General features: G+C 36.3%; 1 protein-coding gene across 1 annotated transcript; it reads left to right on the forward strand.

Moving 5' to 3' along the window:
• Positions 1-7,212: 7,212 nt before the first annotated feature.
• On the forward strand, positions 7,213-11,026 carry LOC122150248 (sperm-associated acrosin inhibitor-like). The gene is made up of 4 exons (XM_042781350.1): positions 7,213-7,279; positions 8,467-8,501; positions 9,733-9,848; positions 10,975-11,026. The coding sequence occupies exons 1-4, from the start codon at positions 7,213-7,215 to the stop codon at positions 11,024-11,026; spliced, it is 270 nt and encodes an 89-aa protein (XP_042637284.1).
• Positions 11,027-14,942: the final 3,916 nt, after the last annotated feature.

Below are 14,942 nucleotides of genomic sequence, written 5' to 3' on the forward strand. Positions count from 1 at the left end.
AATCACACAATCAAGATGCATGGATAATTACTGGTGATCAGAATGCAAAAATTGGAAATGAAGAAGTATCAATAGTTGGAAAATATGTCATTGGTTACAGTAATAGCAATGGAGCTCACATGATAGGATTTTGCAAAACCAATGATGTCTCCATTAGAAATAACTTTTCTCAACGATATAAAGGGCATCTCTACATGTCAACCTTGCCAGCTGGAATACACAAGAAGCAAATTGACTACCACTATGAAAAGAGATGATTTAGAAGCTCACTATTACCAGTCAGAACAAGACCATGGGCTGACTGCATAACAGACAATCAATCGCTCATATACAACTTCAAGTTGAACAAGAAGAAAATTAAAACAAGTTCACAAGAGCCAATATACAACCTTGAGTATATCCCAACTGAATTTAGAGGCCATCTCAAGAATAGATTTGATGCTTTGAGCACTAACGACCAAAGACTAGATGAGTGTGAGATGACATCAAGAGCATCAACTTGAAGAAAACAAGAGGCCATTGAAAGGACAGGAAAGAAAGAGAAGACAAATATGAATGTTAGAAGAAACTCTGAAACTTCCTCTTGAATGTAGAGTAGGAAAGCCAACAGAAGCAGTGATAAAAGGAAAAGAGTTAAATTTCAAGGGTTTCTTGAGAAGACAAAGTAAAGTATTATAATGATATTTGCAAAGAGCTGGAATTAGGAAATCAAAAGTGAAGAACACATTTCTAACTTCTTACGCTGAAAGAACTAAAGAGAAAATTCAAGTCTTATGTTGAAATATTGAAGGCTTCTATGGGCAAAATTGAATGACACAGGAAGAGCCAAAAGAAGATAGAAAGAATACACAGAGTCACAGTAACGAAAAGAATTCATCAATGTTTAACCATTTCAGAAGGTAGCATATGATCAAGGTCCAATGGTACAGAAGGAAGAAGTCCAAGCTGCACTGAAGGAAATGGAGATAAACTAAGCTCTAGGAATTGATGGATTATCTCTATAAAGGATGATAAACAATTGAGTGAAAGCATAGCCAGGAGAGGCCAAGTTATTGTTTCCCAATTATTTTCTTTCTATTTGATACATACAATAAAGATTAGATACCTGAAATTTTAAGTAAGTGAATATTCACTACATATATCACTCTTCCATTCATGGTAGTACTTATGAAGTAATGACATTAAGCCTGACATAATAGCTAGGATGCACTGCTTGGGTTCAAACAGAAATTCTACATTTCTTTTTCAAAGTAAATTTTAAATGAATATTTGATCTTCCAGTTAAAGCTTAATCCTCATTGGCTGAGAAGTGGTGAGGAATGGACAACTCTCTTTTTGACCTCAAATTGCAAGTCTTAATTTGTGAATTACAGGGTCTTTTCCAGCCTAGTTGTAGCTCCCTACTTTGGAGCTATTAGGTTTAAGCAAAGAAACAAGCCAAAAGAGTAAAATAATAAATTATTTAAATACTATCTTCTTTTGTGTCTCCTACGTAACTCAACTTTACAGCAAATCTCTCCCAAACTTCTGCATAGCAGTTGCATTTCTTTGAATGCTAAGCACATCTCAGTACTAAACGTCTCTTTCATGTTTGCTTAACCTAGGGTAAGAAGCTCTGGTGGCATAGTGCCTAAGGCATTTGACTGTTAACAAGAAGACTGGTCATTCAACACTAGACAGTCTGTGAAGAAAGACCTGGGGAATCTACTTCCTAAAGATTTACTGCCTCAGAAACCCAATGGGGGTCACTGAGTTGGAAACAACTCGATAGCAGTGGGTTAACCTAGGGTGTTGATTATAATTTCCTATACCCAGTCCTTTCTCCTGAACATTTTAATTCATTGGAACAGATAGTGTCTTGGTTAGTTGCTGCAGCTATAACAGAAATGCCTCACAAGAGTGGTTTTAAGGAACAGAAATTTATTTTCTCAGAGTTTAGGAAGCTAAAAGTGAATTCAGGACACTTACTCTAGAGAAAACTCTGTCATCTCTGGTGGAAATTCTTGCCTCAGTTTATTAACCCAGGTAGTTCTTATTTTCCTGCTAATCTCCAGGTGACTTCAACCTATCCCAAGTTTGTACTTAAATGTTTGTGTCTAATCTGCTCTTTATATACTTTAAAAATCTCTAGGTTTCAGACATATCATACAATAATATAGTCTGACTCAACTCACTAACATAACAAGGAAAACTCCATTTGTAAATGGAATTTCATCAATGGATGAGAGGATTCCAACACATATTTTGGGATGATTCAATTAAATCCATAATATTCCACTCATTTGTCCCCCAGAATCCATATCTTTCCCAGTGGCAAGCAAACACAATACCCTATTACTTCATTTCACAATTCTTAGTCCATTCTAACATCAACCTTAAGTCCAAAATTTCATATTCCAAATCAGCTAAATCAAGTATGACTCTGAGGCGTGCTCCATCTTGGGGTAAAATTCCTGTCCTATGAAACTGTGAAATCTAGACTACAAGTTATCTGCTTCCAAATTATAAAGAGGAGACAGGTACAAAATGGATATTCAAGTGGGAGAAATTAGAGGAAAAGAGAGGGCCAGGGGAACCAACCAATTCCGTACCCCAGCAGAGTAAATTCCATTAGTTCTCATGGCTTGAAAATAATCCTCTGTTCTCAGAGACCATCAAGGCTGTGACTCCATGTTCCAGACTCCATGACTGGGCCATGTTTTCAGCACTTGGGGTAGTAGCCCTTTGGCTTTTAGTGTCAGCCTATGCATGAAGCCCACTGGGATGGCAAGCCCACTCCCTCAGTCCCATTATCTTTGTCCATTTGAGTTGTGACCTCAATTCTTTGGACCTAGGCAGATCCATTCTCTAGGCACTGGAATGGCAATACTTGTCTCTAATCTTTGGGAAAAGGATCCATTCTCCTGGCTCACTTGAACTGCAGTCCACACTCCAGAAACCAGGTGAAGGAGTTCTGACTCTTTGAAACCTAAGAGGAGTTTCTTCCAAGTTTTGAAATGGAGACAGCCCTGCCCACCATGGTCCCTTCAATAGTTCTGATGATATCTAAACTATTCCTGACAAGGTGACTTCCTTTTCCTGAAGGACAACAGATGTCTGCAACCAAGTCATTTTCTTGATCCATTCCATGACTGAGTTCTCCAGCAACATTCTTTTAATATATGAATGATTTGTGCATGTTAATTTTATTCTGTTAATGTGCAGAATTTTTAATATCATTTATGAGTAGACTCAACTTAAGTTTTTTTGTTTGTTTGTTTGTTTTCAATTCTTATTGCCTCATTGTAATTGCCTTGCTTAATTCATTGGATAATGTTCCAAAACAATACTAAATTATATTGGAGAACCTGGGCTTCCTTGCTTTTATTTATTTATTTATTTTGACTAAAGTGAAATGGGAGCTGTGGTGTAGTGCCTAAGGCATTTGACTACTAATCAGAAGGCTGGTGGTTCAAACTCACCAGCCACTCCTCAGATGGAAGTTTGGGCAATCAACTTCCATAGTGATACTGCCTCTGAAACCCAAGGAGGAGTCACTATGAGTTGGATCCAACTAGATGGCAATGATTTTGGTTTTAGTTTTGGTTTGTTATAGTGAAATATATAAGGCACTTGCTTGGGAACGAAAGCATATGTACATATATGTTATCATGTTAAGGAATTTTTCATTATTATTTCCTTAGGAATGTGTTTTGAATTTTTTTAATGCTTTTGTAGCTTTCATAGAGATAGTCATATGTTTTTTCTCCTTATACCTTTTCATATGATATGTAATGTGAATGTTTTTCCTCATCTAGAGTCAGCTTTGTATTCTTTGAATACATTCCAGTTGGAAATGTTTTATTTCATATTTAATATATGTTGATTCTGTTCAGTAATATCTTATCTAAAAGCATAAGTGTTATATCTATCAACTGTCAGCTGTCTGTCTGTTTTTCTTAATGTGGTGCATTTTGTGATACAAGAATGCCAAAAATGATGCCACCAATATTTCAAGTACCAGAAGAACCTATGGTGAATGAATTTTAGTGGAGATTTTAAATCAAGACAGTCTAGGAAGAAAGACCTTGTGAGCCTCCAAAAATTAGCCAATTAAAACTATATGGATCCACAGTTCCAGCAAGACAATGGAATAGGCAGACAAACTATACAGACTCTCTGCAATAAAGCAATGAGAAGCCATCTGAAACCTACACAGAAGATGATTCTGGAACACTGAACTTTGAAGCAAAGATAAAGAAGTGGATTAAATACCAACTATTAGAAGAACCTGAATGAAAACATTGAGTAAGGAGACAAAAGGAGTTGTGGATTTCTGGCTGTCCAGCACAGCCACTTTGAATATATCCTGGTAGCAACCTAAGAATTGGTTCTGCTTGCTAAAGATAGCATAGGCAAGGGCTGCATTTGTTCCTGGCAACCAGAAAGGAAATTGGCAAAAAAGGAGACAAACAGACCTGTGGACTTCCCATCAAATGAGAGTGGATAAACAAACTGTGGGACATACATACTATGGAATATTATGGAGCCCTAATGAATAATGTAGAATTTGCAAAAGACTGCATTACTTAGATGAATGTGGAGAACACTATGCTGAGTGAAATAAGTCAATTGAAGGACAAATATTGTATTAGTACACTATTGTAAAGGAGTCAAGGAATGGTTTATACATGGAAGGACAATTTCTTTGTTGGTCACCAGGAATGGGAGGGGAGGGAAGGGAAAATTCCTAGGTAAATATATGTATATATATATATTTGGTATATATACATACATATACATACACCAAAGATTGTTAGTCGTTACCAGGAGTAGTAGTGGGAGAGGGGAAGCTTCTATTTGTGCAGCATTGAGTTTATGCTAATGGTGATGGAATATTTTGGAAAAGGATAGCAATAATGGTGGCACAACGTGAAAAGTGTCATTATTGTCCCACATTTACAGCTCAGCTAATGAAGAAAGGATTCTGATTCAAGATCAGGGTCATAACCACACAGCAGTGCCTTCCAAGATTGGCATAAAACTTCAGAGGAGTGAATCATGATTTCACAGCTATATGTCAGGCATATTTTATATGGTAGTTGAAAATAAGATGATATTTGCATGTTTCTGTTTTCAAGTACCCAATAAGTAATTAGCTACAGATTCCACTGGCCTTAAACATACACAGTTAAGCATGTGTGTAATATGCTGTACACACAAGAACCATCTTTAGTTATTGAAATAAATAACCTATACTCTTTTTGAAATCATTTACAAAAAAATGTTATTCAAGTAAAATATATTTTGTATGTCAATGTATTTTTCTATTTACAAGCCTGTGTCAAAGTGAATTGTATCTTCAGTGAACCATGTGCTAATTAAATTAATAATAAAATGTTGTCTGGTCAAAAAAAAAAAAAAAAAAAAGCCCTGAGCTGTAAATGTGGGTGTTATGTTGGTGAATGTCTTGTTGTGTAAATTTCACCACAATAAAAGTAAAAAATATATATATATGGATCACAGAATATTGTCCAAAACTTGTACTTACCTTGGAGGTGTCATAAGAAGGGACCAATTACTGGAGAGGAATATCATGTCTGGTAAAGTGGATGGCCAGCAAAGGCAAGGGAAATCCTCAGTAAGATGGATTGCCACAATGGCTACAACAATGGACTAAAACATACCAGTAATCATGAATATGGTGCAGAAATGGTCAATATTTTGTTCCGTTACAAATAGGGTCCCCATGAGTTCGAACAGACTTGATGACAAATAAAACCACCACCACCATAGGGAAAACATGGTAAACATTCCATATTATTTCTTGGAGCTCTGCTAGCATAGTGCCTAAGGCACTTGACTGCTAACCAGAAGGCTGGTAGTTCAAACCCACTAACCACTCCTTAGAAGGAAGGTTGGGCAATCTACTTCCATAGTGATACTGCCTCTAAAACCCAAGGAGGGGTCATTATGAGATGGCTCTGACTCAACGGCATAGAACAACAACAACATATTATTTCTTAAAACTATATGTGAATATAAAATTACCTCAAATTAGAACTTATAAAGAAAATTTCCATTTGAGTCCAGTATATTTGTTGTTTTGTGTCTGAGTTGATTCTGACCTACAGTGACCCCAAATAAGCTTTTAGTATTGCAAGATATTAAGAGATTAGGTGTGTGTATAATTACAGTTGCCAAAACTCAGTTTCTTTTCCCCTTTTGGTTGTCTTGTCCTTTCCTATTCACTTGGTTGGAAAGCTTTCACATATCTTCTCAATCTTAAAACCTATAATCACTCTGATTACCTACTCTCTTCCAGTACTTTTCAGTTCATCAGATCAAATTGTCCAAAACGTCCTGCTGAGGAAAGATCTATGTGAGATTCTTTTTGAAGCATGTCTCATGAGCTGTTTTACACCCCCCAGGAAGAACAAAGAATACCTATGTGTCTTATCTGCTCTTAACCATCTATCTTACCCCCAACAACCTCCTCCATAACAGATAAATAAAAGAGCTTCTCAGATGGTAAATGTGGCTGAAGAAGAAAAGTAAATAAGAGAACTACACAGGTAGGTCAAATGGAGAATAGGAAGGTAGCCCTGGTGAGCAGCATTTCTGAATTGACTGTCTTTCCTGAAATAACTGTTTATATTTTCTGAGAAATATCTGAGATGCAAATGTGCATCTTTCCTTAAATGACACCTAGCTTCCTGTGGGCAGATCCAAGAATTGGGAGAATATGCAACTGCTTATTTTGTCCCGGTCTTTTTCTCTCATCTATTAGCCATGTGTTCACATGTTTTGTTTTATTGAATCAGGAGGATTAGGAGAAGAAATAAGAGGACTTCCCATTAATGAGGAGTGTGGAGGATTAGATTCCAAAACAATCTATCTTGGAAGGACAGCCAGAATAATCCTTAGAAGTGAGGATGGTGAGACTTTATCTAACATCTTAGGAGGGATGAATACTTGGAGAAGGACATTATTTTTTGTAAAGTTGAAAATCAGTAAAATGGAGGAACTCCCTTGACAACTACAATAGGCACACACATAGCAATATTTTATTGTACACGGGGTCACTGTGAGTTGAAATCAACTCGACAGCACCTAACAACAACAAGGAGGGTAGAGCAAGTTCTTTGCCAGTCAGGAACTTTCATTGGAAATGGAATATTTTTCTTTCAACTGTTTGTTATTCTGAAGGTTTTCTTCAACAAACGTGATAAAATGTATTTCTGCTCATCATGGATCAGAGCTCTTTGCATCATTGTGTTGGCATTTCCTCCTCATTCTGGTGAGTAATCTACTCCTAGGTGACACACTTCACATATCCTAGAAAACACAGAAAATAGTTCCTGTAAACTAGGAATTGAGAGGTTTGTTTTATGAGGTTAGAAATTATAAATTGTGAAATGAAAATGTATGTTATAGATGCTTTTAAAAAAAAAAAATGCTTCAGTGGATTTATTTTTGTCATTTTCTATATTGGAGAGGCACTATGCCACCAGAACTCCCATATTGGAGAGATGGAAACAGAGTGGTAGGTTGATAGGGGTAGTAGTCTTAGCTCTTTTTTCATTAATAATTAAAGAACTTTACCTAAATTCTATTTGTTCTCTTTGAAGATCAGATTCCATGGTTGTGGTAAATGCAAAGTGTGGGGAAGAATCACGTCTTCCAGATCTGGTGTTTCTTGCACTCTGAATTGTTGTTTGTCAACCCTAAGCCCCTAAAATATTTTTTTTTTTTTTTTTTAAGGACAGGATTCATTGATAGTGTAGGGTACAAATTTATTATTCTTAAAGCTGAAGGTTGTCCATGAATTTCAGTATTGAGTAGCTGTGTGACATTGGATAAAGTCACACTAAATCTGTTGCTGTCTAGTCAATTCCAATGCATGATTATCCCATGTGTTACAAAGTAGGTTTCTTGGTTATAATCTTTATAGAAGCAGCTTGCTAGATTTTTTCTATGGCACCACATGTTGGCTTTGACCAGCCAAATTTAGGTTAATAGTCAAGAGCAAACTAATTGTGGCACCCAGCGACCCTATGAAATGGATGGAGTCACACAATTAAAGCATATTATCTCAGTACTAATTAGTACTAATTGATTTCTTCTTATTAACTGACAATGCAAGTCACTATCTTCTCTAACCAGGATGTTTCACCCATAAAAATAAAATATATCAATGGTAGATTCAAAGCACAGTGTTAGGGATCATTAAAAACACAAATTATTTTTTTATAGAGTAAGATTAGAATGGGAGTGAAATAATCTTTCTAGGTTTGAAGTTATTTTTGTGAGTTTATTGCTTTGCTGCTGACTCAAAAGGCCTACCTCATGACTAGCAGGGCCTTTAGTAACCAGTTGACAGCAGTTTATGCTAATAAGTGATATGGATACATGCTACTATAGACAATCTATTTTATTTAAAATTCCTTTCCATTTTTGACTTTTACATATGTGAGTTGGTTGCAGAAACTTCCTTTGGATCTTCAAAGCACCGAGATCCAGTAAGTTAATATTGATTCATTTATAACTGGAAAAAGTTAAGTTTTATATACTGTAAATTTTAGCAGCAGATATTCACTTAAGGGTTGATAAAATCATTCTAATTTCCATATATTCACATAGTTGTACACGACATAGAATTAAATTTAAAAAAATCTATAGTTTTGAACATATGAAGAAATATGGGTCCCAAGGAATTTTAAAAACAGATGGTTTAAGAATTCAAACAGTGTTGTTTATTTACATAAATTGTTAACACTGCCAAAGATTAAAATATATATATATATGTATGTATATATATATATATAATATACACACACACACACACATATTTGTGCTTATATCTACATATGTTTACACAAACATAAAGATACACAGACACACATATATATGGAGCTCTGGTGGCACAGAGTTTAAGGCATTTTACTGCAAACCAGAAGGTTGGTGGTTCAAACCACCAGCTTCTTCATGGAAGGAAGATGAAGAAATCTGCTTCGTCAAGATTTACCACCTTGGAAACCTAATGGGGTTGCTATGAGTCAGGATCTACTCAATGAAAGTAGGCTTGGTTTGGTTTATACACACATACACGTGCACGCATGCACACGCACACACTCACACATATATACATATCTCTTTCCCTGCCTTTGCAGTAGAGTTGATTCCATATAATGGGAACACCATAAGTTACAGAGTAGAACTGAGGTCTACAATAGGGTTTTCTTATTTGTATTCTTTATGGAAATAAATTACCAGTCTTAGAGTTTGAACTATCAACTTTTTGGTGGGTAGTTAAGCACAAACTATTTTTGCCACCAGAAACTTTATACATATCAATATCTATGTCTATATCTATATATATGTACAGAGATGATTAAGAATGACAATGGAATAATAAATAAAAAATCCTGCTAAATGATATTTTTTGGTGTGATGGAAGGAAGAAGATGGAACCCTTATATGAGAAAAAATGGGTGATGGTGGCTAAATAATAAAAACACAGTAAGTCTGTTATATGGCCTTGTTTTGAAGATTAATAAGTGGCATGTAAAAGCATATCCACAACACTTTTATATTTCAAGTGAGTTATTGGTACATAGGTGCTTATATTTAAACTGATATATAGAATACATTTATCCCATATTGCTGTAGGGTATTTTGAGTGCAGACTGAAAACCATTTCATTTGAAGGTTAATTCTAATATATTTATATTTTCTCTCTATGTGTAACAGCCAAACTGTGATCCATATGTAGATCAGCTACATTTTTGCACCAGAGAAATGGATCCAATTTGTGCAACCAATCATCAAACTTACAACAATAAATGTATTTTCTGCAGTGAAAAAATGTAAGAACACACTAACTATTTCCTTTTCCAAAATATGAAGACCCCATCACAAAATGATAGCAAAATAAATACTGTTGGTAACCTACACACAGCACAGAGAGAAAATAGCACATTTCTGTAAATGACAAAATTCTCATTAGTGAAAATACTTTTATATTTGTACTTTTAATATAACTAGGATAGATACTCTGTAAATATGCAAATTGATTAATACAACTTAATTATGAATGACTATGTCATGCTCTGGTGGCATAATGCCTAAGGCATTTGCTGACCAGAAGGCTGGGGGTTCAAACGCAGCAGCCACTTCTCGAAAGGAAGATTGGGCCATCTACTTCTGTAGTGATACCATCTCAGACACCCAAAGAGGGGTGGCTAAGAGTTGGTTCCTACTGGACGACAGTGAGTTTTTTTTTTTTTTTTAATGTCAGGGTAGTAACCAATATGAGATAACTCTGAAGTCCAGATCCTGAGTGGATCTCTGCAATGGCCATGAGAATGAGATATGTACACTTCCAGCTGTAGGAGGCAGAATTAAGCAAAGACCTTGACTGACTTATACATTATGGAATCATCACCATGAGCCCATGGGCCCATTCATGTCAGGCAGGAACTCCTCTAACGGCTGACTTTGTTTTCACTTCTATAACAACCATCCAGACCCTTCCTTAGAGTACATGCTAGGGCACTTTCAGCTAGTCTCCCTACTTGCATCCTTTACTCTGAAGGAGTTTACAGTCTAAAGATTCAGGCACACTTCAGCCTTCTGTCTCATTAGTTTTTCCTCCTATAAACGCTTTGCAAATTTCGTCCCCAAATTGGCATCTAATTCTAGAAAACTACAAAGATAAACCCTAAATCTCTACTTACCTCTATCTGGGTGAGTTCCAAAACTGACTCAGGCATGATGATGGAGGAAGAGTCAAGAGGCCCACAGAAGTAGGGGCACGCATAGGGATGGGGAGTAGATGGAGCCTAGCATCTTGGAGAAGTGGAACACAGCCTTTCCACCTTGTTCCAAATTCCAGTCCTCATTGAAAACATTTTGTGCACTTCCAGGAGTTTAATGTGTTCTTTTTAATAATATATTTTTTTCCCTTCTCTCTGCCTTTTTGCCTCTCTACAGGGAAAGTGGTCATGCATTTCAATTTGATTTTTATGGTAGATGCACACATTGATGAAACTGAATATCAATATGCCTTTTATTGTGTTTTCATTTTGCTGCTAATTTATTAAAAAAAAATAAAAGTGATCTTCTCAATCAGGCCTTAAATTCATGGATGATGAAGTGACTCTGATGAAAAATATCATGGACTATAGGTCATTCAGTGTTATTTCCAACTTTAAGATTTTGTGATTTCAAGATCTTTTTTCCTTTCATGTTCAATGACAGTTTAAAAACTCATATCCTAATTGTATATTGATAATATAAAATCAAATGCAACTTAAAATCATAAACATTTTGTTCAATACAATGTTAACTAATCTTATTTTTCTAAATTGTCAAGCTTACTAATGCATATTTTGTTATCTTTAAATAAAGACATATATTTAAAGGTGATCAAGTAATATTTTCCTTGGATATTTAACAAAAATGTGGACATCTGAGCTCTTCTGTATACTAAAGAATCAAGACCTCAAGGAGAGGGGAATGGGAATTTTATTTCTAACATATTTTGCAGGATAATATTATAATAACACATGTTAGGCAATACTGACTTCTTTTGGTCTTCTTTTCTTATCCAGTCTGCCACTGTCTTTTTCTTAATTGGTGCGTTTAGTCCATTCACATTGAGTGTGATTAGTGATGGGTTTGACTTGATTGCTGTCATTCTATTGTGTCTTTTTGTCATGTTGTTGGAGTCTCCTTGATCCATATACTTTTCTGTGCTGAGTTTGTTTTGTTGTCAATGATTTTTCACTTCTTTATTGTTGGCTTTGTGCTTACTAAACCCATATGTTTTCCTTCCTTCTGGATTTGCTTAGGGGGATTGTTAATTTTCTCTATATTTTTGGAACAGTCTGTTCTATGAGGACATTGTCCTGTTTTCCTCTCCAATTGGAAGTTTGTACTTAGAACTTTTATTCCTTTTTTTGGTTAGTTGCTGTTGTGTGCAGATTGGCTTCCTTGATTTTTAGTGTACTATGTTTTATGGTCTTATCTTGAGTGTCTATTTCTGATTTGGTTTTAGTGTTGATGTCATGTATCCTGATTTTGTTGTTCTCTGTGTGGGTTCTCTATTGGAACGACTTCCTGAAGCATTTCTTGTAGGGTTGGTCCAGTTTTCACAAAATCCCTTAATTTCTGTTTGTCTAAGAATATCTTGATTTTACCCTCATATTTGATGGACAAGTTGGTTGCATATAGGATTCTTGGTCGGAGGGTCTTTTCCTTCAGTGTTTTATATATAGTGTCCCATTGCCTTCTTGCCTACCTGGTTTCTGCTTAGCAAACATCTCAGACTAACTGTTTGATTATCATAAGTAATATATCTTATTTTCCTGGGCAGCTCCCAAGATTCTTTATTTGTCTTTGGTTTTAGAGAGTTTGATTATGATATGTCTTGTTGTTTTTCTCTTGGGATTTATCCTGCATGGGTTCTTTGAACTTCTTAGACAAATATCTTTTCTTCCTTCATGATATGGGGAAAGTTTTCTGTTAGTAGATCTTCCATCTTCCACAATATCCTCAGTGCTTTTTTTTTTTTTTTTTGCCTCTTGTTGCTCTGGAATTCCAATGAGGCTTATGTTGTTTCTTTCCATGTCATCCCATATAATTCTTAAGTTCTCTTCATTTCTCCTCAATCTTTTTTCTGATTTTTCTTCATAAAGGCTGGTGTCCAGGGATTTGTCTTCTAGTTGGGAAATGCGTTCTTCGGCCAGTTCTAGCCTATTCTTTTGTGCTTCCACTGTATTGTATAATTCTGTAATTTTGGTATTCATCTTCTGGATTTCTAACTGCTGTTTTTGTATGAGTTCTGATTGTGTATTAATCCTGTTATTCTGTTCTTGAATGTTCCTGAGTTCTTCCAAGCTATTGTCTGTGTTCTCCTTGCATGGGTTTTGGGCTTCCTTCAGTTCTTGTTTTGTTGTTGTTAGGTGATGTCGAGTCATCTCCAACTCATAGCCACCCTATGCACAGCAGAATGAAACATGGCCTGGTCCTGCTCCAGCTCCAAGATCCTTGCTATACTTGAGCCCATTACAAGAGCTACTGTACCAATCAATCTTTTTGGGGGCCTTCCCCTCTTTTGTTGACCCTCCACCTTACCAAGCATGACATCCTTCTCCAGGGAATGGTCCCTTTTGACACCAGGACCGAAGTAGGTGAGACAAAGTCTGGCCATTCTCACTGCCAATGAGCATTCTGGCTGCACTTCTTCCAGGAAGATTTGTTAGTTCTTTTAGCAGTCCATGGTACTTTCAGCATTCTTTGCTAGTACCACATTGCAAAAGCATCAGTTTTTCTTCAGTCTTCCTTATTCATTGTCCAGCTCTCACATGCATATGAGGTGATTGAAAATATCATGACTTGTGTTGTTGTTGTTGTTGTTATGTGTTGTGGAGTCAGACCTGACTCATAATGACCCCTCCTTGGGTTTCCGAGGTGGTATCACTATGGAAGTAGATTGTCCAACCTTCCTTCCGAAGAATGGCTGGTGGGTTGAACCGCCAGCCTTCTGGTTAGCAGTCAAGTGCCTTAGGCACTATGCTACCAGAGTCCTCAAGGAGACATCTTTGTTCTTCAGCTCTTGAAAGAGGTTCTTTGCAGCCAACTTGCCAAGTACTATATGTTGTGTGATATTCTGACTGTTGGTTCCATTGGCATTGATTATAGAACCAAGAAATGTGAAGTCTTTGACAACTTCAGTCTTTTCTCCATTTATCATGATACTGCTTATAGGTCCAGTTGTGAAAAATTTTGTTTTCTTTATATTGAGATGTAATCCATACTGAAGACTGTATTGTTCAATCTTCATCAATAAGTGCTTCAAGTCATCCTCACTTTCAGCAAGCACAGTTGTGTCATCAGTGTATCACAGGTTGTTAATCATTCTTCCTCCAATTCTGGTGCTAAGTTCTTCATATACTTCAACTTCTTGGATTATTTCCTCAACACATAGATTGAATAAGTATGGGGAAAGAATACAACCCTGATGCACTCCCTTCTTGAATTTAAACCATGCAGTGTCCTCTTGTTCTGTTTGAATCACAGTCTCCTAGTCTATGTACAGGTTCCTCATGACTACAATTAAGTGTTATCCAAAATTTGTTATGATCAACACCATCAAATGCTTTGGCATAGTGAATGTAACACAAGTAAACATCTCTCTGGTATTCTTTGCTTTAAGCCAAGATCCATCTGACAACAGCTATGACATCCCTTTGTCCACATCCTCTTCTGAATCAGCTTGCACCTCTGGAAGTTCTCTGTCAATACACTGCTCTGACCATTTTTTAATTATCTTCAGTAAGATTCTACTTGTGTGAAATATTAATCATATTGTTTGATGATTTCCACATTCTGTGGGATTACCTTTCTTTGGAATGAGTACAGATACAGATTTTCTCCAATCAGTTGGCCAGGTAGCTGTCTTCCAAATCTCTTGGCATAGATGAGTGAGTGCCTCCATTGGGGCATTTGTTTGCTGAAACATCTTAAAGGGCATTCCATCAGTTCCTGGAGCCTTGTTCTGTGACTTCTTCCTTCAAAACAATTGGTTCTTGATCATATGCCACCTCCTAAAATGGCTGAGCATTGACCATTTCTTTTTGGTACAGTGACTCTGTGTATTCCTTCCATCTTCTTTTGATGTTTCCTGCATCATTCAATATTTTGCCCATGAAATCTTTCAATACTGCAACTTGAGGCTTATATTTTTTCCTCAGTTCTCTCAGCTTGAGAAATACTGAGCATGTTCTTCCCTTTTGGTTTTCTAACTCCAGATCTTTGCACATTTCATTATAATAATTGACTTTGTCTTCTCAAGCTGCTCTTTGAAACCTTCTGTTCAGATCTTTTATCTTGCCATTTCCTCCATTTGCTTTAACTACTCTCTGTTCAAGGGCAAGTTTCAGTATCTTCTGACATCC

This window comes from Orycteropus afer, unplaced genomic scaffold (assembly GCF_000298275.1).
Source record: "Orycteropus afer afer isolate SDZICR_OR568_19922 unplaced genomic scaffold, OryAfe1.0 scaffold00110, whole genome shotgun sequence".
Taxonomy (NCBI): Eukaryota; Metazoa; Chordata; class Mammalia; order Tubulidentata; family Orycteropodidae; genus Orycteropus; species Orycteropus afer.